We start from the raw sequence: 26738 nt of genomic DNA, 5'->3' as shown, positions 1-26738 counted from the left end.
AACAATATAAATAATAACTGAGGTGCAGACAGTTCTGGCACCATAGCCAAGCACAAAACAGACTGAAAAATAAAAAAACACGCAAACATCTTTATTCAAACATACTATTTAGAATCCCCAATTCAGAATATAAAACCAGTCCCAAGGATGTTCTTTTGTTGTTTTTAAAAAAATACTTTGTCATACTATGAACAAAAGGAGAGGGTACTATGGAGATGCCCTGTCCAAAATGAGGTCATTTGGAGGGAGTTCCCCAGTGGTGCAGCGGGATGAGCGCAGCACTGTGAAGCTGTCCACAGCCTCTGCAGCGCGGGTTTGATTCCCACAGGGCATGGCAGACCTCTCCTGTCTCCTGTCGCGCCCGCTGCTCCCCTCAGCAGTGTATTTCGGTCCTTCTGCCTAGTCTGCTCCCTGCTCTGTCTCTGGTGAATCCTTTCACCCTCCTGCACCTCTGGCCTATACCCCAGCTCTTGTATAAAAATAAATAAATCTACAAAAAAAAAAAAAAATGAGGTCATTTGGTGAGATCATTTAAGTACATATAAAATACTCCAAGGGATTACATGTAGACTCTCAACAGGTCATTATTTGTAAAAATATTTTCCTTTAACCCTTATTCTGGTATTTAAGATTCTCCACCAAGTACAGCCTTTCTCTCATACATTTACCTAACTCTATCTCTTGGCTGCTAACACTCATCACTCCTTTAAATTATGCTCCAATATGACAAGCATCCCCTACCTCTTCTCAAGCCATCTTCAAGATCAGACCAATAATTTTACCAAGGGGCCTCATCCTCCTAATTACACCCACCAAATCAGTCTGCTTCTCACTTCCTCCAGAGGTGTTTATTCGAGCCAAGGGCACACGATCTCATACCTACCTGTTTCTCTTGCTATTTCCCTTATTTAGACTACAAACTTGCAAAGAATCTCTTAACATGCTGGACACAGAGCAGTTCAGTAAATACTTGACGCATAAACAATTATTTAATGGCAACTAATTTAGGCATTTTCTAGGCTGCTGGACATTTTGAAAATCACCAGGGTCTCAAATTTATCTTTACCACTAAGGAGCAAGTAGACTTACTTTACTCTGTGAAATGTGTTTATTCAAAGAAGATGCACACATTTATCAATCTCCTAACATTTTGATCTTATGTATAGTTTAACATATGCAAGTAGTCATGGCTTTCCCATGAATGATTTTCCCATGAATCAATCTTTCCCATGAATGATTCTCAGTGCTGGACTGAACATGCATGCAAAAAAGCTTCTCAACACTAATCACAAAATGTAAGGAACACCGGGGTCCCAGAGGTAAAGCGTCACTGTTGCCCAGATTTCTTCGTTTCCATCTCAGTGACTTTCTCACTCAGCCATTAATTATTAAGTAACATGATTTAGGGTCTCCAGGTGGTGTTATGCATCAGTAAATCACAGGAACTTTCTTTCATCAGCTTCTACAGTCTGGCCCCCAATATTACTGACCTACCTATTACAAGTTAGATGGCTTTTGTGAAGATATATACTTTGGACCCAGGATCATACCCAAATTTTCTGCTGAGTTGAGGGAATAAAGCCATGAACAAAAGACCTTGTGAAGCTATATTAACTATATTCCTTAATAATGTGCATGCTAACATATGGTTGTTTCTTGATCTTTATGGACTTCGGGTGGAATGAGAGGAGCTTATAAGGAACCAGACTGTGCATAATACATTTCACAACAAATATTCCTGAGTACCGACTAGAGCCATTCTCCCCTTCTATCTGCTTTCAACTCATTAAAAAATAAAGCCTCTTTGTAATCCTAATCACTTTTCTCCTGCTGTCCTGTCAGCTGGGTGCATGTGCTTGCACCCAGGTGTTTGGGAGTTATCTGTGCACTCCTAGAGGGGATTTATTCTCTCTGACAATAAGAAGCCTTGCAGACATCTCTCCCAGAGTTGTCAGAATAGAGATGTGAAAGGGTTTGGCAATGTCCTATTAATCACATTTCTATAAGACATAACACCACATGAATAATTTCATTCCAGAGGCCCCAAGGATAACCAAGGCTTTAAAGAGCCCCACAATAGCTCTGGCTGATATAATTTCCTTATTTCTTCATTCTACTTCTCCTCAAATATATATGTCCAGATATACAGTATTTATTCAGACATTTAAAAGAACATTCACTGCTTGCATGTCTGCTCTTCACAGAAGCTTATTATTAACCTAATCTAAAAGATAAGAGGAAGAAAATGAAAACATTTTAGAGTCTACCTCAAACAATTTTATAATAGGGATAAGTTATGTTCTTGAAGTATCCTCAAGGCCTTCAACGTCTAGATTTCTCTCTTTCTCAAGGTCTATGATCCTCTTGGTCCTAGGCAAATAGTTTCTTGTCTCCAAAATTCTCTGAAATTTTTATAAACTTCTAATCTTCATTTATATTTGATGGTGCCTAATTTTTTTAGCTTTGTTCTCTTTCATTTCACGAAAAATGAGTCTGAACTTAGGTTATCACTTATGCAGTAGTAACAGCATCTAACTACACTGCTTAAACAAGTGTTTTATTCACTTACAGATAATAATTCAAATCTTATTTCTGTAAAATCTCATGATTCCAGCCCTTTTTCTTGGGTTCAGACTCCTGCACCCTACCCTAAATTTCCAGAAGAAAATGCTCAGATCCTGGTTCTCTCCCAGGTAAACTCTTATAAGACTCAAAATCGTTCATAATCAAATGGATTTGATTATGAAATAAAAATTTGATTTGGATTTTCTAAAAATCCAAACCCCACTCCTATTCCCATTCAGAGGAATATGTCAGAATTTGGCTAAAGAGCTAAAACAATTATTCCAAAGCAAAAGTAAACACCATAATTTCAAAATAAATCTTGTTCACTTTCAAAAGTCTTGACAGTCTGTGTGAACGGTTGAAATACTGACAAGAGTTTTAAAGACTAATAATTTACCATACAAAAAGTGTGCTCTGTGGTACTGAATCACCAAAATATCTGCCTTCAAAAGCCTCTGGTCTGTTCACTGAGACATTTTATTTCCCTACAACTAAATTGTCCTCTCAATGGTTCTTGTCTGAACAGCAGGACACTCTCCATATGATGTTTTCATTGTGTCAGTGACAGCTAACTTTTCCCCAACACAAATTTAGCTACTTTTAGCTTCTTTTTAATGAAATTATGTGGAGAAGAACACCAAGAACTAAGAAAAAAAGTAGATGCATTGTCAAATGTAAAGTAACTGCTCCCAATTTGAAAACTTTGATTCTGATTTCTCCTACTGTCTGCAGAGAAAAAGTGTCCTCTACGGAAAAATTCTTATACAATATTAAAAAAATAAAAACCCCACAACGCTGTGATTATGAAATAAACTCCTAATATTCTTCATAAAAAGCAAAGTTAAGAAACTCAGGATACTTGACAAGTAATAGAGTTTGCACTAAGTTCAAGTTATAACATTAATTTGGAACTATTACTGAAACAATATTTGCTCTTTAATCTGAAAGTGAAACTCTACAAATGAGGAAAAGTATAAAATAACTTCATTAAAGCAAATTCAAAGGAAAAAAAAAGCATGTACTAAAATTTCATCTGGAAATACAGGCTTGTTCTGAAGGGAAAACAATTTATTAAATGCTAAAGAAAAGTGGCCAATTTAGAAAATTCCTAAATTGTCCTGTATCAGGAGAACATAAGGGACAATATTTCATATAATGATATAATGCTTACCTGTTTTGGGATGTATTGAAAAGAATCCTTGTGGGTTTCCACTTGTAATTTTATATGTTAACTTGTCATTAGAGCTAGAATCTGGATCAAAAGCCTCAACTTGGACCACAGATACATCCTTGGGAGAATTTTCCATAATTTCTGGATAATAAACAGGCTCTGATGTCTGTGGTGCATTGTCATTGACATCCTCGACCTCTATGTAGATCTCTATAAATGATGACAGAGGCACAACACCCTGGTCGGTGGCATAGACAGTTAGCCAGTAATGGGAAGTCGTCTCCCGGTCCAGTCGATCTGAGGTCTCTATGACGCCTAGAAAGAAAGAAGTAACACACATCAACAACAATAAAAACCTGACACTTTGAGGAAGTATTAACCTGAAAAACAACTCTGATTTATGAAGGGCTTATATGTCACTTATAGTTGCAAGTTATCTAATCTCTCTGGCTCCACTGCCTTTCCTTAGAGTGGAGCTAGTACAATATAGTATAATCTGTGTAAGTTGATTAAATGAACAAATACAGACATATTTAGCACAGCAACATAATATCAGTTATGAATCATATGCCATTATTAGCATTAGGTGCCAGATGCTATCAGAATCACTTTTTACAAGGTATTATCTCACTTAAGTCTCAAAAAACCCAACAGAGGAGTTGTATGAGATCATCTAACAGGTCAATAACTTTGTTTTTTCAAAAATGAAATGCATGTCCTTTGAGATACGTTGAATATCCTAGAGATTAATCAAGGGCCCAAGGACAATATCAGAGTCACAGCCTAGATAGATGAGTTCCACAGTATAGCACCCCTGCTTCCCACACTGTATTCATTTGCTGGGGAGCAGCACTGCTCTAGATGTCTTAGTCTGGTATACATACCCCTTTTTACAGTGACTAACAAAACAGAGTGTAACTTTTCAAAGTCCAGAAAAAGAAATAGCTCACGTCTCTTATGTACCCAAATCTCCAATTTCTTTTAATCACCTTAAGCAAATGGCAATACAATTAGTAGGCTAAAAATACAAATTCTCCCACTATCCTCTAAGGTCCACAAGGGCAAAGGCAACAAGCTTCTCGAATATCTGTATTTCCAGCACCTTACCCAAAGCCCAATATTTGATTTATTAAGTGATCAAAGTGAATAGATATCTTAACTGCGGTTGTTAGAGAAAAAGTCCTCAACTAGAACCTAAACTAGGACACATTTTTTTATTAACTAGTAAAAGGCAGAGTTATACAATTACAAAGAAAAGGGTTAGAGTATCCGTAATGTTTTGGCCCAATCACTGAAATCAGTCAGACCCTACTTAATCCCAGGATTAACCTCTCCTCAGGATGATTAACAGAAATAGTAACTTCCCTTAGGCAAATCTCTCCTTTTTATATATATAGAGACATAACCCTGTCCCTTGGTTTTCCCAAAACATTTTTTCCTGTAGGTTAATTATTCTGAATTAATGCTACTTTTTAGGAGTCAACGCCATGATCTAGGCAGGACTTTGGAAATCCTACACTCCACTATAAAGTTTCCCATCTAATGTAAATTACTATGGGGGAAATTACAAATATCAATTTAATCCATGCTCAGAAAGGAAAGTTTTTATACCAACCAAACATAAATCTGTACTTTTTGATCATTATATAAATTTAAATATTTGGCAACTTGAAGTTAGCAGAAAAATTCATTTATTTTTAATGCTAGACAATCATATCTAACCCTTTCCAAAATGTTTACAACTTATAAGTAGCAAATTTAAATATTAAAATATTAAAGAGCATCATAAAATCTTATTTTTCAGAAACATTACAATCATTTACTATTGCTTCATTAATTCTTAGCAAACCCACAGACTGATTTTATATATTTCTAGAAATATGAACACAGCCTCAGAACACTTAAATAAAAAGGAGCTAAATGGCTTCTCTATGCAGCAAAGACACCAGTCAGATAAATGTTTTCCTTTTTTTGTTGTTGTCCAAACACAGTCGATACATACTCAATTCAGTCAGTAAATTAGCAAAATTATACCTATTTTTAGTCTGAAAGGAGTGGCCTCAACAAGGGAAGATAATCTTTTCCAGTTTCTCATTTTCATCACTCCTATCAACTGATACAAAAGAAGTCAGAGAATATAGGGATGTTTCCTGTACTAGATGGCACATTAACTAAATGACTGTGCGTATGTTCCTCTTGTGTTCTGCTGCTTCATTAAACCATAACATAATTCATTTGGTAGGTGAAATATTAGAAAATTTCAAAAAGACAAGTGCATGGGTGCCTGTACCTGTACATTTCTTTCCTGTTCTAATCCTCAATTTACATTGCTTTCTACTTTTTAAAATTGTGTCCCTCTAAAATGTCCTCTGTAGGCATTTATTAACAACAGTTATAGAAACACATTTGCTCAATGTTTACATGACAAAAATACTAAAAGTGTCTACATTCACTATTTTATTCAGCCTTTCTACCTAATCTGCCTACGTATATGTTGTTATTAACCCCATAACATGGATGAAAAATTCAGATTAAGTGAAATGAGTAACTTTCCCAGGTTCGTTGTAAATGACAGAACTGAAGTCCAAATACCACGAATTTCTTAAAGTCAAAAATTGCCATCAGTCCTAGTGTTAGCATGGCATGCATAAAATAAACAAAATGTAATGTGAGAACTCTCAAAAAATCAGTCAAATCTTGCATTCCATCTATTTTTCTCATTTGTCAGTACTCAAGAGTTATTAAATGTTTATCCACATGTAAAAGCTTTCTTTAGGCTCAGTGTAGTAGGGAAAAAATATAATATGCAAACATTATGAGGATTTTTTTCCCACTGGGTTATAAATTCACTTTTCCTGCAACAATTCTATAAAATACCAAAAAAAAATTGTAGTTTAAAGATATTTTTCTTTAACACTTACCCACAACCACCTTTTTTTGGGGTCCATCAATCCATCCATCCACCCCTTTACCCACCCACCCACTCTTGCTGAATAGTCTCCAATCTGTCTTCAAATATATTTCCCTCTCTCAGCTTCCTTCTTCCTGTTACCTCTTCTCCTATTTTTCATTTCCCCTTTCACTTTCTGAGATAGCAAAAAGAGTATGCAACTGGATGGTGCATAAGCTCAGGGAGTGCGGTGAGGAGAAATGGTAACTCACTCAGACCAGCCACAGAACATCTTCCAGTCAAGCAAGAAGAATGACAACACAGGGAGAGAAAGAGCCAGTGGAAGAATAATGTGGAAATGACACCTTTCCTGACTCAAGGTTACAGTGTACAAAAGCAGACAAAGGAGCGATGCTGCAGCATGATTCTATGATATCTATTTTGAGTACAAAAGACAAGTTTAGACAAGGTTGTTCTATGTACCGCCCAACAATATTCTTAAGGAATCATTCCTTTGCTTTAATGGAACATTACAGAAGAAATAAATGCCTTCTAATCTGAAGAGCACAATGAAGACATTTTCAGGAAAAGTAGTTAATAAGCTGAAAAATAATAAAAAAGTCAGGAATCTGGAGTTATTAAATAAAAATATTTATCATTCCAATCTTAACTCTCTAAGATTTCAAACCACCACCAGATGTCACTATGGAAACTGATTTTAAATGTGCATATGGTGGGAAAATTAGACTGGAATAGAAAATAAATTTTAAAAGCTCTTGACCAATGTAGCTGAAAATATATCTCACAGCGAAATGACTTTCTAGAATGATTCATTAACAGCCATATATTTAATCAAACAAGTACTGATGTTTGGGCTACAGGATATAAAGTATTAGGTACTCGGGTCCCTAAAATGGCCCAAAAGTAAACAAAGATTTCCAGGAATAACTCCTACCACCACTACTGATGGTTAATGGTGCTATCAGCTTGAATACAGGTCTTGAACAGGAAAAGCATGCATTCCCCCTCAATGGTACAAATGGGGCAAGATGCTTTCAGCACAGTAATTTTTAAGGTAAAAATAAAGTTCAATATCTATTACACTGCCAAAAATAACTCAAATTTCATGGCCACAGAACACCTTTATTCTTGGAATTTTCCTATTTTCTTTAACAGGTTGTACGCCCTCTCGCCCCATGAAGCCCCAGTGCCAAAGCTTTCAACAAAACTTTGCTATTTCACATTCTTCAGCTAATCCACCTCTAAAATACTTATAATCAGCAATGACATGGCAACATAAATATGCAAACCCAACCCTCCTTTCTAATATACCATGTCATGTACTTTAAAAAGCAAACTTTCCTGGAACCAAGCTTAAGGCAGTAATTATATAAAACCCTTCTATAGTCAATTACAAGAAAAATGAAACATGAAATATAATTTTTGGTGATATTTTCCCTGCATGCAAAAAGGAACCGACTACTCTTTATTCTGATTCCATGGTTTCATCAACAGCACGGTAACTTTTGAAATAAATGTTTACTCAATGGTAGACATATAATACCTGTTTCTGCAACTAATCCAGTCAACTCAATGATTTCGTAATTATGAAAGAATCAGAATTCCTACAATTGTTCTAAATAAATATTAGCTTCCTTCTTCCTACTAAAATGGAAACTCCTGAAGGGCAGGGATTTGTATCAGTTTTGCTCAGGGCCTGGTAAACAGTGAGTACTCACTCAGCATGTGATAAAACAAGGGCATGCATAAAAAATAAAAGATGAGAACTTTTAAAAAATAGGATGTCCATCCAAGCTTATAATGAGTAGATTTATCTGTTTCCTTAAGTGTAAAATTTTTCTGAATTTGTTTTCATCTCATTTTCACTAAATGCTAGATTTAGACTAATAAAAACTTAATATTTCAATATCTTGGTACCTTGACAGATCACAATGTGTAAGAGTCTTTTATTAGGGCTAAAGATTTAAATAGAAAACCAATTATATATGTTTACATTTTAACTTCCAAATTTACTATAATTTAATAAATGATTTTATTTCACACTTTGTTTTGCTTCAGTATTAGTGTGCAAAGTAAAATGAGTTTGATATAAAAATATTCTAAAATTTAACCACTCTTTAAAATGATTGTACAATTTGACTTTCAATACAACCTAATAAATCAAAATCTTTTAATTCTCTTAGAAACACTAGTATAACCACATGTAAATATATAATGTATACAGCTAATGTACCTACTTGATTCTGCTGAGTTTGCAATTGTTATTGTTGACTAAAATAAAGGTACAAATGAGATAAGAAACTGTTATAGTTAAGGAATTAATGATTCTAAATGGCATCCACAGAAAAAAAATGTTTTCGTTTTCCAAAAAATGTGTCCTTAAAAAAACTACTCCCTGACACCTTAAGTATACAAGATACTGTCATTTACTGATGCTGGTAATTATAAAACATTAGGAAATTATAATAATATTCAATGGTTTATTTTGCAGAGAAAAATTTTGCAGAAAACAAATTCAAATACTTTTTAAAACAGAAATTTTTTGGTGTGTATATATTTAAATTTTAAATGCTTGGCACTGCACAAATAAGGTAAATATTCCATGCTTTTGATTTTTCTTTAAGTCACAATAAGTAAAATATATATCAACTAAGAAGTATCCCTTAAACTGCTAGGTAGGGTTGGGAACTCTTACAGAATCCAACAGATATACCTCTCTGCCCTCTTAAAGCTAACAACAGAGTAAGGAACTCCACGAAATACTCTGCAGTTTAACTCAAGACATGGTACTGATTATTACCATGACGCAACCTTTTAAAACCAGTGAACTATCAGCAGTGAGTGTTACTTTGTGAGAAACCATTTGTGATCTGGAATGCAGCAAGCACATGGTAATATTCTAGCAGCAAATACAGATATAGAGCTCATGGTGTGCCACATACTATTTTAAGCACTTCTCATACATTAACTCCTTTAATCTTTACAGTAAAGCTACAAAGTATACACTAAGATCATTCCTATTACACAAATGAGAAAAACACACAATGTCAACAACTTGCCCAAAGCCCCACTTGCATGAGAAGTGGATCTGGGCTTCAATCACTAACAGACGACCACCCCAATCCTATGCAGTGACTCCTCCAAGCCCCTGTCTGTGTTCTCTAATTGGAGAGAAGCATAAAAGCAACTGAGCATGACCTGCACTTTCCAGAGAAAAAGTCCTGGTTTGAAAGGAATGTAAATTATATTGCCCAAATGGAAAAAATTTGTTTTGCTGTTTTCCCAACATCTGAAGTTCTGGGTAAAGTATCTGGTGCTGCAAAAATCTTTTTCTGTGCAATGAAGACATTAAGCACATTCCATAGAAGCAGGAGAGAATGGGGGCTGGTCTACTATATAATGAAATACATAACACAGCTTTAAGCAAACATTAATGACACAGAAGCGTGTCTCTAGTATACAAATTGAGTGGAAAATACATTTTATAGAAGTGTAAAAGTAGAACCTTGATTTGATTAAGTTCTGTTATCAAAAATGAAAACCACACAAACAAGGTGATAAAGAGATGATACAGAAAAATAAAATCAACTCATGAACTAAAATATTTTTGAGTCTGTAAATTTCTATAACAATGAATTTCAAGCCATGTTTAAAATGTATGTAATAAAAAGCTATATAAAGCACAAGTACCGGCAATCCTTTTCAGTTTTGTGACTATAACCTTCTTGTTTTATTTTCCCTTTATATCATGATATACTTTCATTTCCAATAATTTGTTTCACTTAATCTGAGATGTATAATGGATATTCTGACAGTTTCAACAATATTTAAATATTTGAAAGTATTTATATATGAAACTACAAAGTGTTAAGTCTATGAAATTTTATAATTACATTAGGTCAGAAGTTAATGATTAAAGGGAAAGCTTTTTATGTAGCAACTGTCAATCGGTTTTTTCATTATTCAGATTGCCTACTTAAATCATTTTAATTAAAATGTATATCTATCAACTCTTTCAATTAAAATTGTTGCAATAACTTTAAAATTAGCTGAGGAGGCTTTCTGACTTGCAAACTTACTAAAACATATTAAGTTCATAATCAGATTTTAAGCATCATGTTTCAAGTCCAAGGATTTCTTCAGCTTTGCAGAGTCATTCCCATGGCAAGCTCTGCTAGACCTTATTTTCATGCTTTGTCGAGAAATGATTCCAAGTTCTGATTTCCATATCACCATCAATAATATTGTTAGTGAGGGTTTTCATGGATAAGCTCTCTTAAAGAGATCAATCATCCTTAAGTACCAAAGTAACATGTTAATTCATATTAACTGGGTAAAAGTACATATACAAGACAGTCTTAGAAGACATTAAAATTTGAAGAACACATTTCACATGCCAATGGCACTGTTTCTAGCATGTTGCTTTATATTTTAGAAGCTGTACAGTTTCAATGTGGATTACCTTTCCCAACTTCTTCTAGATGCACACTCAGCACACACTTAGTATATGCCATCTTGCTTAATCCTCACAATTATTCCTTAAGCTCAGGAGTCTTTCCTCATTTTCCATATGTGGATGCAGAGGTTTAGAACTGAAAGCCATTGGTCTAAGCAAAACCATTTACTCATTATTATAACAGTAATAAAGTAATGAATTCCTTTACCTATCAGTCACCTAAACACTTACATTTCATAATTCATTTAAGTCTCAAGTGTTAAGTGTCGTAAGTTACCCAACATGGTGCAGAGAGAAGCAAGAATGAAAACCTAGCTGCCTAGCTCCATAGTCAAACTCATACTCACCAGTGTCCCTCTCATTCCTCACTGAGAGGAGGAATTTTTCCTTTTCTTATGGGTGGTAGAGCTATGCTTAACAGCCATGTCTAACTCTCAAATCCTGGATTTTCCCCCTGTAAGTTTGTGTAGGTGATATTCACAAGTTCAACACTGATAATGGAAAAAATCAACACATCACAAAAGTTTAACAGCACTTGCCCACAGTGAAAGGAATGACATGACAGAGTATAAACCCATCTACATGTGGGTCAAAGAATCCCTGTGCAAGAATCCCCCGTGACTAAGCCCTTAGGGATATAAAAGGAAAAAAAGAATATAAAAAAGAAGCCAACACTGTTCTGAATCCAGGTTATTACATTTATTATATCATCATGTTACATAAAAATGCACACTAAATTTATAATAAATGAAACATAAAAGCATAGCACATTATATTAATACTGAATTATCACTGTGAGACTATAACTGAGTTGTAAATACAGTTACTGCTATTAGCTCTGTAATACTCAGTGACGGGTGGTAAATCCAGAGTTCTAAATTAAGTCATTTGTGAAAGTTTTATGTCAGGTCAAAACTGATTTTTAAGGAATAACTTTTGGAAAAGAAATCTTAATGACTTTTCAATCTGGTAATCAATACTTGAATAATATTTTTAAAAACTGTATCCTATAATATACTATTCACCAAAAATAATCTTGCTTGGAGTGACTTCCATTTTGAATGAATCTGGAACTTGGTATAACTGGGAGAAAATGTGTGTGCGTATACACATGCATATATGTACACACACAGATGCACACATTAAAAATGCTGGGTTAAAGGGATAAGGAAATTTTTCTCCTTTGTGTTAACATTTTCTAATTTTTCCACAAGAAATGTGTGTTGCACAAAAATGTTTTTAAACCCACATTTCAAAGAATATATCCCAAGTGTATCAGAAGAACTTAAGAAATTCCAACTATGTAAAAGCAACCTCTAAAAGTTAACAGAGGGTCTCCCTGGTGATGCAGGGGTGAAAGTCTTAGCACTATCAAGCTAGCTGTGGCATGAGTTCAATCCCAGGCCTAGGGGCTAACCCACATGGCACAGCAGACCTCTCCTGTCTTGCCTGCTGCTCCCCTCATCAGTGTATTTCAGTAGATCCTCCTGTTCCGCTCCCCACTGTCTGTTAAATCCTCTAACCCCTGCACTTCTGGCCTACACCCCAGTTCTTGTGTGCATAAATAAAAATAAATCATTAAAAAGATAAATAAAAGTCAGTAGAGAGAGGTTTCCATATGCTGAATAACAACTGCCTGAAACATCTGTATTGCAAAGTAAGTTTTAGGATGAGGACAAGGAGTTATTCAATGATTAGAATGTCAGTTGAAATGACTAAGCCTCATGCCAAGCTCCTTAAAACACTCCCTTGCTAAAGAAGGAATGGAATGAGATTCCTCCTGCTACAGCTGAATATTACACTAGTCACTGTATAAACAGAACTCTTTCCAAAAGAGACAGTTGTCTCCAGAATCCTAGAATGCACAAGCCTGATAGAAGAGCAAGTTTTCCTTTTTTCTAAGGTCTGTTTACGCGTCTATAAAACTGACTTCTAAATACAGAAAACTGCAACCATTTATTTTTCTTAAAATAAAACTGAAGACCCACATGTGATTCAGCTATGTAAAAAGGAAGGTATGTTTTACATGAACTGAATACCAGTGGAAACATATTGGGGTGGGGGAGCATCTGTATAAATTCCCCTGTTTTCCTATCCAAACCTAAGTGGTTCTCTATTAATTTCTATTTTAACCATCAAGCAGTTTTTAAATTTAAAAAATTCAAATTATTTTATAAGATGAAAACTTACAATTTTCAAGAATATTCAGCTACTTTTAATATCCAATTTCCTGCCAAGCCTAATGCCTGTAAGACCTCAGAAACTAAGTGAAGCTAATCCAGTTAGGAAGACATCTGCTGACACTGACAACTTAGGAGAAAATTTGAGCATTACTATGCTTTATGCCTCCAAATTTAATCAAACATTAAAAAATAATGATCTAGGGCCTCCCTGGTGGCACAGGCGGATGAGCATCACACTGTGAAGCTGTCTGCAGCCTCTGCAGTGTGGGTTCGATCCCCGCCGGCCGCGGAGCAACCCACATGGTGCAGCAGACCTTTCCTGTCTCGCCCGCTGCTCCCCTCAGCAGTGTATTTCAGTCAATCTGCCTGTTCTGTTCCCCGCTCTGTCTCTGATGAATCCTCTCACCCTCCTGCACATCTGGCCTGTACCCCGGTTCTTATATAAATCTTTAAAAATAATTTAAAAATAAAAAAATAAAAAGATCTAAATTCACCACAAGATTTGTCTACTTTAAATCTCATCAAGAATCTTTGCTAAGGCAAAACAACAATTTATAAACACACATATTCCCCTCATTAATTTATGTTTTCCAAACTTAGACTTGTATTAATGAAAAAGATAAGAAAACTTGAACATACCTTACTAATAATTTCTAATTTGATATATTTTTTAAATCACAAAATCCTGTATTTACCAGTCGATCCTGAAACCAAGGGTAATAATTAAGACTCAACATACCTATAATATCCACTCAAGATAAACACATGAACTATCACAACCATGATTTCTTAGTGGTAACCATGGTAAACACATAAGAATTATATAATCTGCTGTTACAAGCAAATAGGTAAAAAATTTCATCATATACTTTGAAACACTGAGTTTAAGACACATGAAAAAAGTGTCTTGGAGAAATATCAATAGTTCTTACTCAAGACAATAAGAACAGATTTGTGGTTCTCACACATCTACATTAAAAAACTAAAGCAAAGACTTGAATTTGGGAAAAATTAAATATGTAGAATAACTAACCTCAATAGTTCTTGTATTATCCTAGGTTTTAATTCCCTCTATTGAAGCTAAAATTGTACTTTCTAAAGCTTTTCAATAAATAAACATTTCATTAAACAGTGAAATAATTTTCTTCTTCCCTCTAAACCATTAATAAAATGAATAGATATAAAATATGAAAACTAAAAGACATGTAGCCTATAAATATTTAAAAAGTGTATGTAATTATATTAGCCATTAGAACAAATATATTCTAAACCATGAACAAAACTGACGCTCTGTTATTATTTTACCTAATTAGGTAAAAATAATTACTCAAGTATTCAAAGGACACAATAACAGAACCGTAATATCTGAACATGACATCACCTTAAAGCACTTACCATGCTCCCATCAGGTACTGTCCTTTCTGTAATGTTTCTCTCCTTATCTATTCCCCCTCCCCAGACCCTCTTGAAGGAAACTAGATCCACATCCCCAAATACCTTTATAAAGGCACATGTAGGCAACTATCTCTTATGTAAAATGCATTTTATAAAGGACAAAACACAAGTGAAGTTCTAAAACACAGTATTCAGTTATCTCAAATGATGAAACCAAAGCAACAGATAAAATTAAGAATTAAAGGAGAGCAATAAAAGTCACTGAGTCAAACCATTTAATTTTACAGAGGAGGAAGCCAAGGTTTAGACATAAATAACTTGTCATTAGGCTACAGAGTTTGACTCAAAGCCATAACTCAGATCCAGGTCTCCTGAAACCCAACATACCTTCAGAGTGGCAGCTGGTAAAACAGCAAGATGCTGCCCTAACCAACTCCCCAGAGAGTGAAAGAGATTGTTTCTCATTTGAGAGAGAAATAACTGAAAACAGGAAAAGCAACCATCAGAGATGCATTCTCAGATTTAATGTTTTGCCACAAAATTCTAAGAAAGTTTAAAAATTAGTGCTGCTGGGGGCATCCGTGGGACATAGGGGGTTAAAGTCTCAGCACTATCAAGCTATTGCCAGCCACTGCAGCATGAATTCATTCCCTGGCCAGAGAGCTGACCCACGTGGTGCAGCAGACCTTTCCTGTCTCGCCCACTGCTCCTCTCAGTAGTGTATTTCTATAGATCTGCCTGTTCTGTTCCCCACTCTGTCTCTAGTGAATCCTCTCACTCTCCCCACACACTTCTGGCCTACACCCCAATTCTTGTATGTATTAATTTAAAAAAAAAAAATAGTGCTGCTATGGGGCCTTCCTGGTGGCACAGGTGGTTGAGTGCTGCACTATGAGGCTGTCTGCAGCCTGTGCAGCACAGATTCGATCCCGGCCGGCCGGAGAGAATCCCACATGGCACAGCAGACCTCTCCTGTCTTGCCCGCTGCTCCCCTCAGCAGTGTATTTCAGTCAATCTGCCTGTTCTGTTCCCTGCTCTGTCTCTGGTGAATCCTCTCACCCTCCCGTGCATCTGGCCTGTACCCCAGCCCTTGTATAAAAATAAATAAATCTTTAAAAAAAAAAAAAAAACAGTGCTGCTGGTCCTACCATACCATGGTATCAACAACTCTGACTTAATCACACATCCTCATCACCATGCAAGAATACTACTGATTTCAGAACCAGAGAAGGAAACAATTTCCAGTGTATGTAGGTTGTGTTCTCCAAGTCTGCTACTTAAAAGCACTAGTCTTCAAGTAATATAATCAATCATTCGTTGTATGTTCGAACTCTGAATTTTAATAAATGGGTGAGTTTTGGTAATTGATTCCCCATTTATGCCTACTTCCTCATGTATGGAATATGAATGTATATTTTAAGTGATTAATATAAAAATAAAGGTAACAACTATTAGTAAGTCTAGTGTGATGTTTGAGAAGCTAAGGCAAAGTCAAAATTTGGAAAGACTTAACCAGGTCGATTACCTTAATCTCTGCCCTCCCTACAGATAAGAACGCTACAATCACTCCAGAGAGAAACTGGCTAACAGAAACCACATTGTGAAGTGTTTGAAACAACTATTAAAAATCACTCAAAACAAGGGAGGGTGGGAATTGCATGGGGACTAATCAAGATGAAAATGCATACATTGTGCAAAAATGAAAAATGATGTAAAAAATATATAAAATAAAAAAAATTTTTAAAATTCTTTTGAACTCCCTGAAAAACAAAAATCATCAAAAAACCAGGTGACTAACATATCCCTACTGCTCTGAATTGAATTTTGCAGAGCAAAAGTAATTTAGACTACTATGGCAACATTTTCAAGAGACACCTAAGTTATTTCAATTAGCAGCCCAAAAAAAAAAAAAAAAAAAAAAGGTCAAATGTACACAGCATGCATCAATACTGCTAAAGTGGCCACTGAGGTCTCTCGTAAATTCTCCCATAACCTCCAATAAAGTACAGAGCTGCTTTTATGACACACTATAAAGTCACCTTTCAAATATGATGATAATCAAAACTAGAAAGAATCAAATCAGAAATTTCTGGAGCAAAGAAAAAGTGCTATGTCCATCTTTCCCCTAGATCTATCTCCTTCGCATTTATTTTCATCATTTTTCCAGAAATTACAGATGTACATGCTAAACCCAACCAGACCTCAACAGAAGTTATCCCTAGACCACACCATGATTACCAGAATAATTTATAATTACAACAGATAATACCTAGTTGCCAAATGTGTAAAATTATTCATATCCTCTAGAGAAAAGGGACATTAGCAGACCTATTTACCCAAGACCTGAGAAAGAAACTTTAAGTTTCCCACCCAGGTATAAGAATATGAGCCATATAATCCTTTCAAATTATTCTGAACTGCTAGAAATGGCAAATGTTTCTAACTCAGGACTGTTTATGATGTATATTCATAAACGATTTCTGAAATAAAAATATATGCTTCTGAGAAAAAACAACTTGCTATTAATGATTTTTTTTTAAGCCATTTAAACACCAATCTTATTTCATGGGTTTGTATACAGCAGAAAGTCTATTACCATAGAGGAAAACTGGTTTGGCAAACCATCAAACTGACAGGAGCAGTAAGCTGAATAAAGAAGCATTTCCTTTTTTACCAGTGAACACCAGCTAGCACGGAGGTCTCCGGAGACCCAGGAGTCAAAGCTTAGACTGGGATAAAAATTATCAATAGGACTTCAGCAGGACAATCAGCAACAGGAAAACAGGAGGATCATTTGACACAAAGTTGGAAGGGCAGCAAGATGCTAGTCTTCTCCACTATCAAGGCAGGGACATCCCCTCCCTGGAACTGGCTGCCCTGGCCAGTTCCACAGGCCTCCGGACACAGGTCTCCGGACAACCTGGCCCCTGCCCCTGCCCATCTCATGTGGGACTTCTTGCATATAAGCCTGCTTGTATCTGGAGGCTGTTCTCTTTATCCTACCTGTATTGTCTTCAGCTACCTGGGTCTCTGTTCTGGTCACTCTAGTCTGAGCTCATCTCACATATTTCATCCTACTCCAAGCACTCAAAAAACATGTACACCCCAGAGAAAAATCACTATCACACTGCACTGGTTTTTTTCCTACAGCACTTCAAAAGCTGAATATGTGTGTGCTTATATTCTTATCTACTTGTGTATTAGCTGTCTCCTCTCTCTACAAAGTTCACTGAAGATCACAGAGTTATGAATCTTATACGAGGCAGAATCCTCAGCACCTGGAACAGGTTCTGGCATGTAGAAGGCAGTCAGTAAGTGGCAATTACCAAGTGAGTGAATAAGTGAAAGAACTCTTCCTTCAGGCCTTTTTTTCTTGCTCTGAAATCCTTCCTCTGTGAAATTCTTCTAGAACTCCACTTTCAAGGGTCATTGAGGATTTCAGTTCCCTTTTGTGCCTTAGCATGATCTGAGATTACTGATGGGCGAACTCTACCACATGCACTTTCCACACTTGCCACCTCCCCTTGTCCACATTTCTCCACAACCACCCTCCAAGGGCTCTAGGACAGTCCAATAAACCGTTCTTCCCCACAAGGCCTCAGATCTAGCAAGGCTCATGAGAGCTTATTATTTGGTTCCTAGGTTTCTTACTCACCTCCTGAAGCTGTTAATGCTGTTAGGAATCAGAGATCCCTCTGAAAATCTGAAAACAAATTCCCACAGTGACATCCCCCAAAATCTTCACAGGGGAAAAAAAAAAAACCCAACTATTAAAACCACAAAATATTGCATAAAAAAAGGTAATGAATTTTCCAGACATGTTAAGAGTTACAGCACAGTAAGATGACTACTCCCTTAATTCCACAGAGCCTACAAGTACAGGCATCATGTTAATTCATTTATGCAAACTGCTGAATACAGGGCTTGCTAGAACTAAAGATCTATGCTGACCAACTTAAGGATATAAACTAAATTTATCATGTTTATTATATTTAAGAACACACTAAATCTGAAAGAAATTCTTCATTCCATAGGACCTCACTTACCCCCTCAATTAGGTCATTATGAACTAAGTGTATCTGATAATAAATACACTAGCTACATTAGCTCCCTTAGTAAAAAAAAAAATGTGTAAGACCTTTTTTTTTTTGTATCACACAAAATTGTATTAGTTAGACTGAACCTGAACTCCAACTATGCTAAGTCTCACCCCAGATTGAGGTCCCACAGCACAGCACATAGCACTGTTTCTGTGCTTGATACCATGAAATGAGTACTTTAGAAAGGCCAGGCCTGTACTGAGAGGGAGAATGTGTTTGGAAACTTCTTCTGGCTCTCACACAAGACTCCCTACCTATGGTTAACTGTGCTTCCTCCCTTAGACGAGTGTGCCTGCCTTCCACACCTGAACATTCCAAAGCAGAGTGGGGATGAAAGGTGGCCTCCCATGTTTAACAGAATGAAACAACTACCAAAGTCTTTAGAAAACTAAATAATTATAACAATTATTAAAAATAATTCCCAATTATTTGTTTCAAAGCAATCAGCATTCCTTGCACAAGTGAATGGCCATATGTTAATCATTAACTTGGGGGTAACAGGAAAAAAAACTTGCACGTCCCTGTACCCCACCAGAATTAATGGCAGCACAGTGACAGGGAAACATTTTCAAAGCCATTTGAACAGGGTAACAAAATTAAGCAAAAATTTAACAAATGTAATATTTAGATAGGGTAACACTGAGGTGTGGTTTTCATTTACTATTCTAAGCATTCAGTTTTCACTAGTTGAAAATGGCAATCTATTATTTGTGGCAACATCTTTTATGGCCAAAATCAAGTCATAAATTAATTTCAGGACCTCAGCAGTCAAGTTCCATTTGAGCTTGCAACGCTGTATTTAAAAGGAAGAAAGTCAACCAGTGTCCTAAGCCCTCAGGCAAGAAAGTTAAAGTAAACAGCTCTAGTCTCAAAGCCAAAAATGACAGAAGTAACCAAGAAGCACATTCAGGTCTTATCTGGCCTGAGTCTGATTCACCTCACCCTTTCTTTCAACACAGGAAGGGCACTCCAAGGGCATTACCCTTAGATCAAAGTATTCCAAAAAGGTAAAGGCATTCACAGGAAAAGAAAGAACAAGCCTTACATTTCATGAATAAATAAGCTAAAAGCATTTCTGTCCTTAAATAAAATTTCAAATAGCTGATAGTATATGGAACTGTATGATCAGAGAGTATTAAATGATCATTCATATGAGGAGAAAAAGTTCATAGGGAAACGAAACTTCTTGTCTGTTAGTGAGAACATAAAATAAACGACAGCCTGAAAAGTGCTCCTGGAAATGAAATCTTAAGATTTTCTTAAAATCACAGCAGATTTTACAAACAGTGAAAGTAGCCTGGGATTGCTTTATTGCTTCTAGTTATTCCTTAGATAAGAATTATACATTCAACATTTTTTTATTACAGTTTCATTTTTCCTTCTAATATATATCTCAGGTTTCCTTCAGCTTTATGAGGCATTTAACCAGCAATTTTCAGATAATTTTTCTATATATGGGATTTTGTAATTAAAACAGATTTCTGATTTTCATGAAGCCAGCATACCTTTGGCTACTGTGAAAAAGATTTTTGTTGTTGTTGTTAACTTCTACAACAAACTATTTTATTCCCTTCAATTTAGCTAAGAAGGCTTAGTCTCGAATAAAAGCAAACACTGGCAAAACCTAAACTTTCTGTTCTATTCGGTAGGCTACACCGTAGCATATCAAAGTTTGGCTTGTGAATTTGTAGAAAAGAGTTCATTTCTAAGCACCAGATTGTGGGAATCAACTATATGGAAATCTACTTACCTCACACTTAAACCACCTGATTGTAAAGTTATAAAAATACTATTAAAATAAATTAATCAACCTCACATTCCTACTCTAAATTCTTGGACTCTGATTAACTTATGACATTCCCTACAGCTAGAATTCAACTATGTACAGGAAGTAAGCACTGGGAAATGAAGCCCTGAAGAGCTGTAATCAACCAACTGTTTCACTGAAACAGACAACCACTGTCTCGTTTAGAAAAATAATGGATTTCTTACTTCTAGATGACTAAAGATGCATCCATTCAGTACTGCCTCCTTTAAGGTAAGTTCCCCACAGCACATAAGGCAAAAGTTTTTGTACCATAATTATTGGTGGATTTTCTTCTCTACCCAAATTCTAAAGAAACCATGTAGAGATTATTTTTCCTGTATACTTACTCCCATTTTTGCCATTTTCTGGTAAATTCGACTCAAAAATGCAGTTTTTAGGAGTTACTCATTTTTAACTTTGCAAAATATGAAGATAATGAAGAAAATATTCATGAAGCTCTAAATGGGTGGTTCCCCCCCTAAGGGTTTAATAAAGATCATTTCAGCATATTTAAATCAATATATTAACCTCATACCATTTATGTCCACCCTGTTAAAATGCAATGCCACTGTAACTAAAACTCTATTAATCACTTATCTAAAATCAATTAAAATCTAATTAAAATATTTAATTTTTAGATCTACTGCCTAATTCAACAACTTAAAACTTCATCAGTTTTTTTTTAAACTTGCCTGTGCCCAGTCATGTTTTTTAGTAGAAACCTATCTTTTCTCTGCTCCATAGTCTTTCCCAATTACTTACCGTGAGTTAATAGCTGCCAAGGAATTGCTTATCGGCTGATAACAGATCTTAGGTAATCTATTCTGAAATCATCCCATGAATAAGATAATTTGTTCTAATTCAATTACTATACTGCTGAGTATATATTAGCTGTAGATGCAGGAGAGTGAATTAATTTACATGGACCACTTAAAGAAGGAAAAGAGAACTTGTATTCTTGGTTTTAATGATAAAATCACTTTTTTTTAAATGTGAAAATACAGCACCTAAGCTTACAATCATACTAAACAGGTGCTTTTTTAGAGTAAGCACTACCTAATCAAAATCATATAAGAGACACTCATTTTTTAAAAAGAAGAAAATGTAAAAAAAATTCAGATTTCACTGGGGACAAAGATGTAAAAAAGTTAAAATCAAAGTACTGTCTCCAAAAGCTGGCTTATGAAAAGAGTTTTCAAGCACATTAATCAACTACAGTCACAGTATTAGTGATCACCTCAACTGTAATATTTCCCTGAATGGGGCCATGTTTTTCACCAACAATGGTGACATCTTTTCAGGTTTTGCTTTTAAATTTAAACATTTGATGGCAGCAAGAATAGAGAAGAGCAGTCTCAAACTGTTGATCAGACTTTATTTCTGGATTCAAAAAAAATGGCAATTTAATTTGTACCAGTAAGTTTTTTCTTTTTTGTACCAATAAGTTTTTAAATTTGTGTTTCTTTTCACCCAGTAATTCCCCTTCCTAGAATTTATGCTAGGAAATTAGAAATACAACTACAAAAAAATAATTTTAATGTTCCAAAACTGGGTGGTATTATCATACATGTTACAGCTAGTGGCTGTGACAGTATACCATACTACCAAGAGTGATGTTCTCAAAGAATACTTCAGAGTCATGAAATATTCTGAATATTCTAAAAGGCAGAAAACAAAACATGTGCAGTATATGTTCACTTTTGTTTTAATCCAGCTCCTGGAGGTACAGAGGGGTGTGTGTGTGTATGTGTAGACAAGTTAGGAAAATATTTCAGTGATGTTCTAGGCAGTGAGTTTCTTATTCTTCTTTATAATACTCTACATTTCCCCAGACTTCTAAAATGGTTATGCATTGCTTTTTTAGTTGGAAAAATAAAGCTCATTTAAAAAATGCAGTTAGTTCTCTGCCAATTTTGCCCAAATGCAATGGAGAGCCAACTCTTCAAAGAAAAGAATCAACATTATGTAATCATTTTCAAACTCCCCCTTCATGACCTTAATGGGGACTTCTAAAGCTAATAGATGTCCCAGCAGGAAATAAATCTGCAAGTGAACGGATGCACCCACAGAGATGTGGCAAGATGCACCTTTACTGGCTTTGGCAACAATTTCCTCTTATTATTCCTTCACTCCCAAGTGCTTTTCAATTCAAGGGAAAGCCTGAAGAAGTTAATAGGTCCTTAATATGTACTCTGCTGCCTGAACTGATTCCTGTTCATAAGGTAATCGTGAGACCCCAAGAGGCCCTTTCACACGGGCTTTAGCAAATCTCCTGCAGTGAGATGGCCCCAGGCTAGCTCTGTTTTCAGCCGACCAGGCTGTGACCTAATCAATAGGGCTCCAAGCAAGACAATCCCTACATTCAACAATTCTGAAGAAATGAAAGGGGGGGACAGAGGGGGAGTTCAAGCTCTATTGAGGAATGCTATTTACCTGTCACTGTGATGGCTTACCGGGCAGGGGTTAAAAAAAAAATCTCCAGCTGCTTCAGCGATTCCCCGGCCAGCAGCCAGCACAAAATAAACATATTTACTTAAGCTTCATTCACAACTTTTGATGTGAAACTGCTGAAGCCCCAAATGGAAACAGGTAGATTTGCGAGCTACAAAGGGAGCTGTGGTAATAGGGAACAGTGGGTTTTAACAGTCCGTGCTCCTTTAAATGCCATGAAAAGTACCATAACTAGAATAAATAGGATTGAAAAAAATCATCCCAGAGTGAACATCCCAAATTTACACAGAAAATTCCAAAACGTGAAAATATAACTCTGAAAAGAATAAACAGAACAGGGGAACAACACAAGAACTAGTCTGCAGAAGAGACTACTTTTCATTATTGCCCATAATTCCAAAAAGAAGAATGAAAATATATAGGCTTTGAATTGACCACGTGGGCTTACCAATTTGCTATGTCCACAGGGAGTGGTTAGTGACTAAAGGTTTCATCTTCTTCACTTGGATATGGCAGACCTGGTCTACTGAAATCTTTTGGAAAATTATCTGTAAAACAGTGTCTTAAGGACATTCTATATTTTAACATAAAGATTTCCGTCTCATGGGTCAAATACAATTAGAATTATGTCACCAACGCCAAATATGCCCCCTCCAAAGCAATTTGAAATAGGGCAAGTTTAATAAGAGATATTTATCCTGAGAAGAATTCACTAAAAAATTTTACAAAAGCTATCACTGAACAACTTTTAAATGAATGGAATGTTTGAATTTTATATTAACCGTGGGCTGCTTTTCTACATCCATTAACACAAAACAAGAGGAAGGCGAAGTTAAATGATCACAAAATGAGTTTCCAGCCACCTTTGACATTAGAGCCTTAGATCATGAGAATTACTTCACAGTAATATTTTATTTATTTTATTTTTTTTTTATAAATTTGCCTTTTTTTTTTTTAAAGATTTATTTATTTATTTATACAAGCACTGGGTACAGTCAGAAGCGTGGGAGGGTGAGAGAATTCACCAGAGCCAGAGCGGGGAGCAGAGCAGGCAGACTGACCAAGAAATACACTGCTGAGGGGAGCAGTGGGCGCGGCAGGAGAGGTCTGTCGTGCCATATGGGACCCTCGCCAGTGGTCGGGGATAGAACCGGCGCTGCAGAGGCTGCGGGCAGCTTCGCAACCCAGTGCTCAACCGCTGCACCACTGGGGAGGCCCCACAGAACTATTTTAAAAGCCATGCCAGGTTGAGGCCCTCAGCATCTTTGACAAAAGGCAGCTTCTCCAACACCAGCAAATTGGGTTTCTAATGTCCTCACTGAATGCCAGGAGAATAAGGCATCTGGCTTGCACACAACACTAAACACAACCTGTAGACCATCTGACTCTTTCCATCTCCCTTTCTACAAGGGTGTGTCATGAAGACAGAGCCACAGGCCATCACCTCACCTGGGTGACTGAGTCTTGCTTCAAACTGACCAATACAGTGAGCCCTCCGTACAGGTTCAAGCAACCCTGGATCAAAAATACATCTACTATGTTGTTAGGCTTAGAATGGTGTATCTGTACTCAAAGCCTTTTCTTTCTTTGTCATTATTCTCTCATCAATACGGTGTAACTATCTGTAGAACATTTATATTGTATTAGGTATTGTAAGTAATCTAGAGATTACTGACTTAATGTATATAGGAGAACTGCACAGATAATACAAATATTACACCACTTTATATCTAGGACTTGAGTATCCTCAGATTTGATACCAAAGGGGAGTGGGGAGGGTCCTTGAACTCCCCTTGAAAATGACTTTTCTGAGGTCTCCCTGGTGGCCCAAGGGTAAGTTAAGACACAGACTATGAAGCTATCTGCAGCCACTGCACCATGAGTTCAATACCCAGCCGGCGAGCTGCCCACATGGAGCAGCAAACCTCTCCTGACTTGCCCACTGCTCCCCTCAACAGTGTATTTCAGTCAATCTGCCTGTTCTGCTCCCCACTCTGTCTCTGGTGAATCCTCTCACCTCTGCACCTCTGGCCTGTACCCCAGTTGTTGTATGCATAAATGAATCTTAAAGAAGAAAATGACTATTTTCTTTAAAGTAGTTGAACACAACACAAATCTCTAAACCTGAGCATAGTAATAAAATGTGCTTGAAAGGAGGCTAGTCCAAATAGAGATGAGCTGTAAGTAAAATGTACACTTTGAATTCAAAAAGATTTTATATGGGAAAAAAATGAATGTACTACCTCTCATCATTAAATGATATTCTTTTTAAGATATTTTGGATTGAATAAAATATATTAAAATGTTTTTCACCATTTTTGTGTTAGGACTAGAGTATTTCAAATTACATCTATGGGCAATACTACCTTAACTTGTTAAACTAACTCCTTTAAAGATTTGAACAACAAAAAACTGTAACACTGACAGAATGTATACAACTGTGCTAATACAAATTATGAAGTTCAGCTCACTTTTTTCATCTGTGCACTTGGACAAAAAATAAGATAAAATGTTAAACAATGGAATAATTGTTAAAAATGGCTTATGGTTTGTTCTGGGATATGTGTTGTTGAATTTGTTTTAGTTTACAAAGGTTGTACTGATCAGGAGCAAGATCATCTCTAATCCCAAAATAGAAACGATAGGACTACAATTCCTGGATAAAATCATTGTCTGTATACTGTATTCAAAATTCCCTATTTATTAAAATATCAACTATTAGGTTACCATCTCTATACAAGGTTTCTTAGTGATATTTGTCAACTAACCATATGTTAAAAAACTAAATTTCATCCTGTGAAAGAATTCTGTTAGGAACAAACCGTACATTTAGATAGTTAATGGTCACTGAACTCTTTTTCAAGCAATAAACAATTTATGTTTTACTGAGGTCCCTTATTTTTCCATGTCTAGAGATGATTTTCTTTCTTGTTTTCTAATTATTTTTTACTTGTTTATTTTCTAATTTCTTTAAGGGAACGAATACTAACAGGGATTATTACCTTTTTATCTAAGAGTCTGTTATATCAGCCACTAGGTTCCTTTTCCACCTGTATGCCAATGTTCATAGACACTAACTCCCAAAACTTCCAATTTCAAATTTTACACATCCAACAAGTGCTTGTTGTCTGTCTCCCACCTGCAAAATACATCTACAGGCACTAGCAACAGAGGTATGAACAAAGCAAGATCCCTGCCCTCTAAAACTTATATTGTGGGGGACGTAAAATGACAGGATTAGATTTGTTTAATGTTAATATACACTACATGTAAAACATTTAAAACATCATGGGCATTAAATTATAAAATTATAGATGTGATACTTAGTTACTTCTAAAACCAACAACATTGAGCTAATTAAAGTCAAACATGGATATTATTCATGTTCATGCTTTCCTAATCACTCACCTTTTACATGAAGTTTTCGCTCTAATATGAAAAAATACTCCTTAAAAAAATTTTAGATCTGCCTTTTAAAAGTAAGATATTTCATCACAATGTCTCAACTAATAAAGTAGATTGGTATTTATATGGCAAGCTCATCTTTTTTCATATATAAATGTAAACTTGCTGCTGAATAATTTTTAAAAATCATGTGATTATTTGAGGGCTTATCAAAAGACAAACATCAATGAACAAGTAGTTACTGAACACTGTGTGACAAATACTACAATATGAGCAATCAAGGCATTTGAGACA

The 26738-nt window shown here is 35.8% G+C and overlaps 1 protein-coding gene across 4 annotated transcripts in view; it reads right to left on the bottom strand.

Annotated features, from left to right (window-relative positions):
- The window catches only part of FAT1 (FAT atypical cadherin 1), a 116218-nt gene that overhangs the window by 60570 nt on the left and 28910 nt on the right, over window positions 1-26738 (bottom strand). For all 4 annotated transcript variants that reach the window (XM_054701025.1, XM_054701024.1, XM_037526343.1 and 1 more), the window contains exon 3: window positions 3737-4051. In XM_054701025.1, the coding sequence (XP_054557000.1) occupies window positions 3737-4051 (315 nt within the window). The remainder of the gene's footprint in view (window positions 1-3736; window positions 4052-26738) is intronic.

Source organism: Talpa occidentalis, unplaced genomic scaffold (genome assembly GCF_014898055.3).
Source record: "Talpa occidentalis isolate TD23 unplaced genomic scaffold, MPIMG_talOcc4v2.1 talOcc4.4, whole genome shotgun sequence".
Classification (NCBI taxonomy): Eukaryota; Metazoa; Chordata; class Mammalia; order Eulipotyphla; family Talpidae; genus Talpa; species Talpa occidentalis.
Note: the sequence above shows the minus strand (reverse complement) of the source record. Positions and strands in the feature narration are given on the sequence as shown.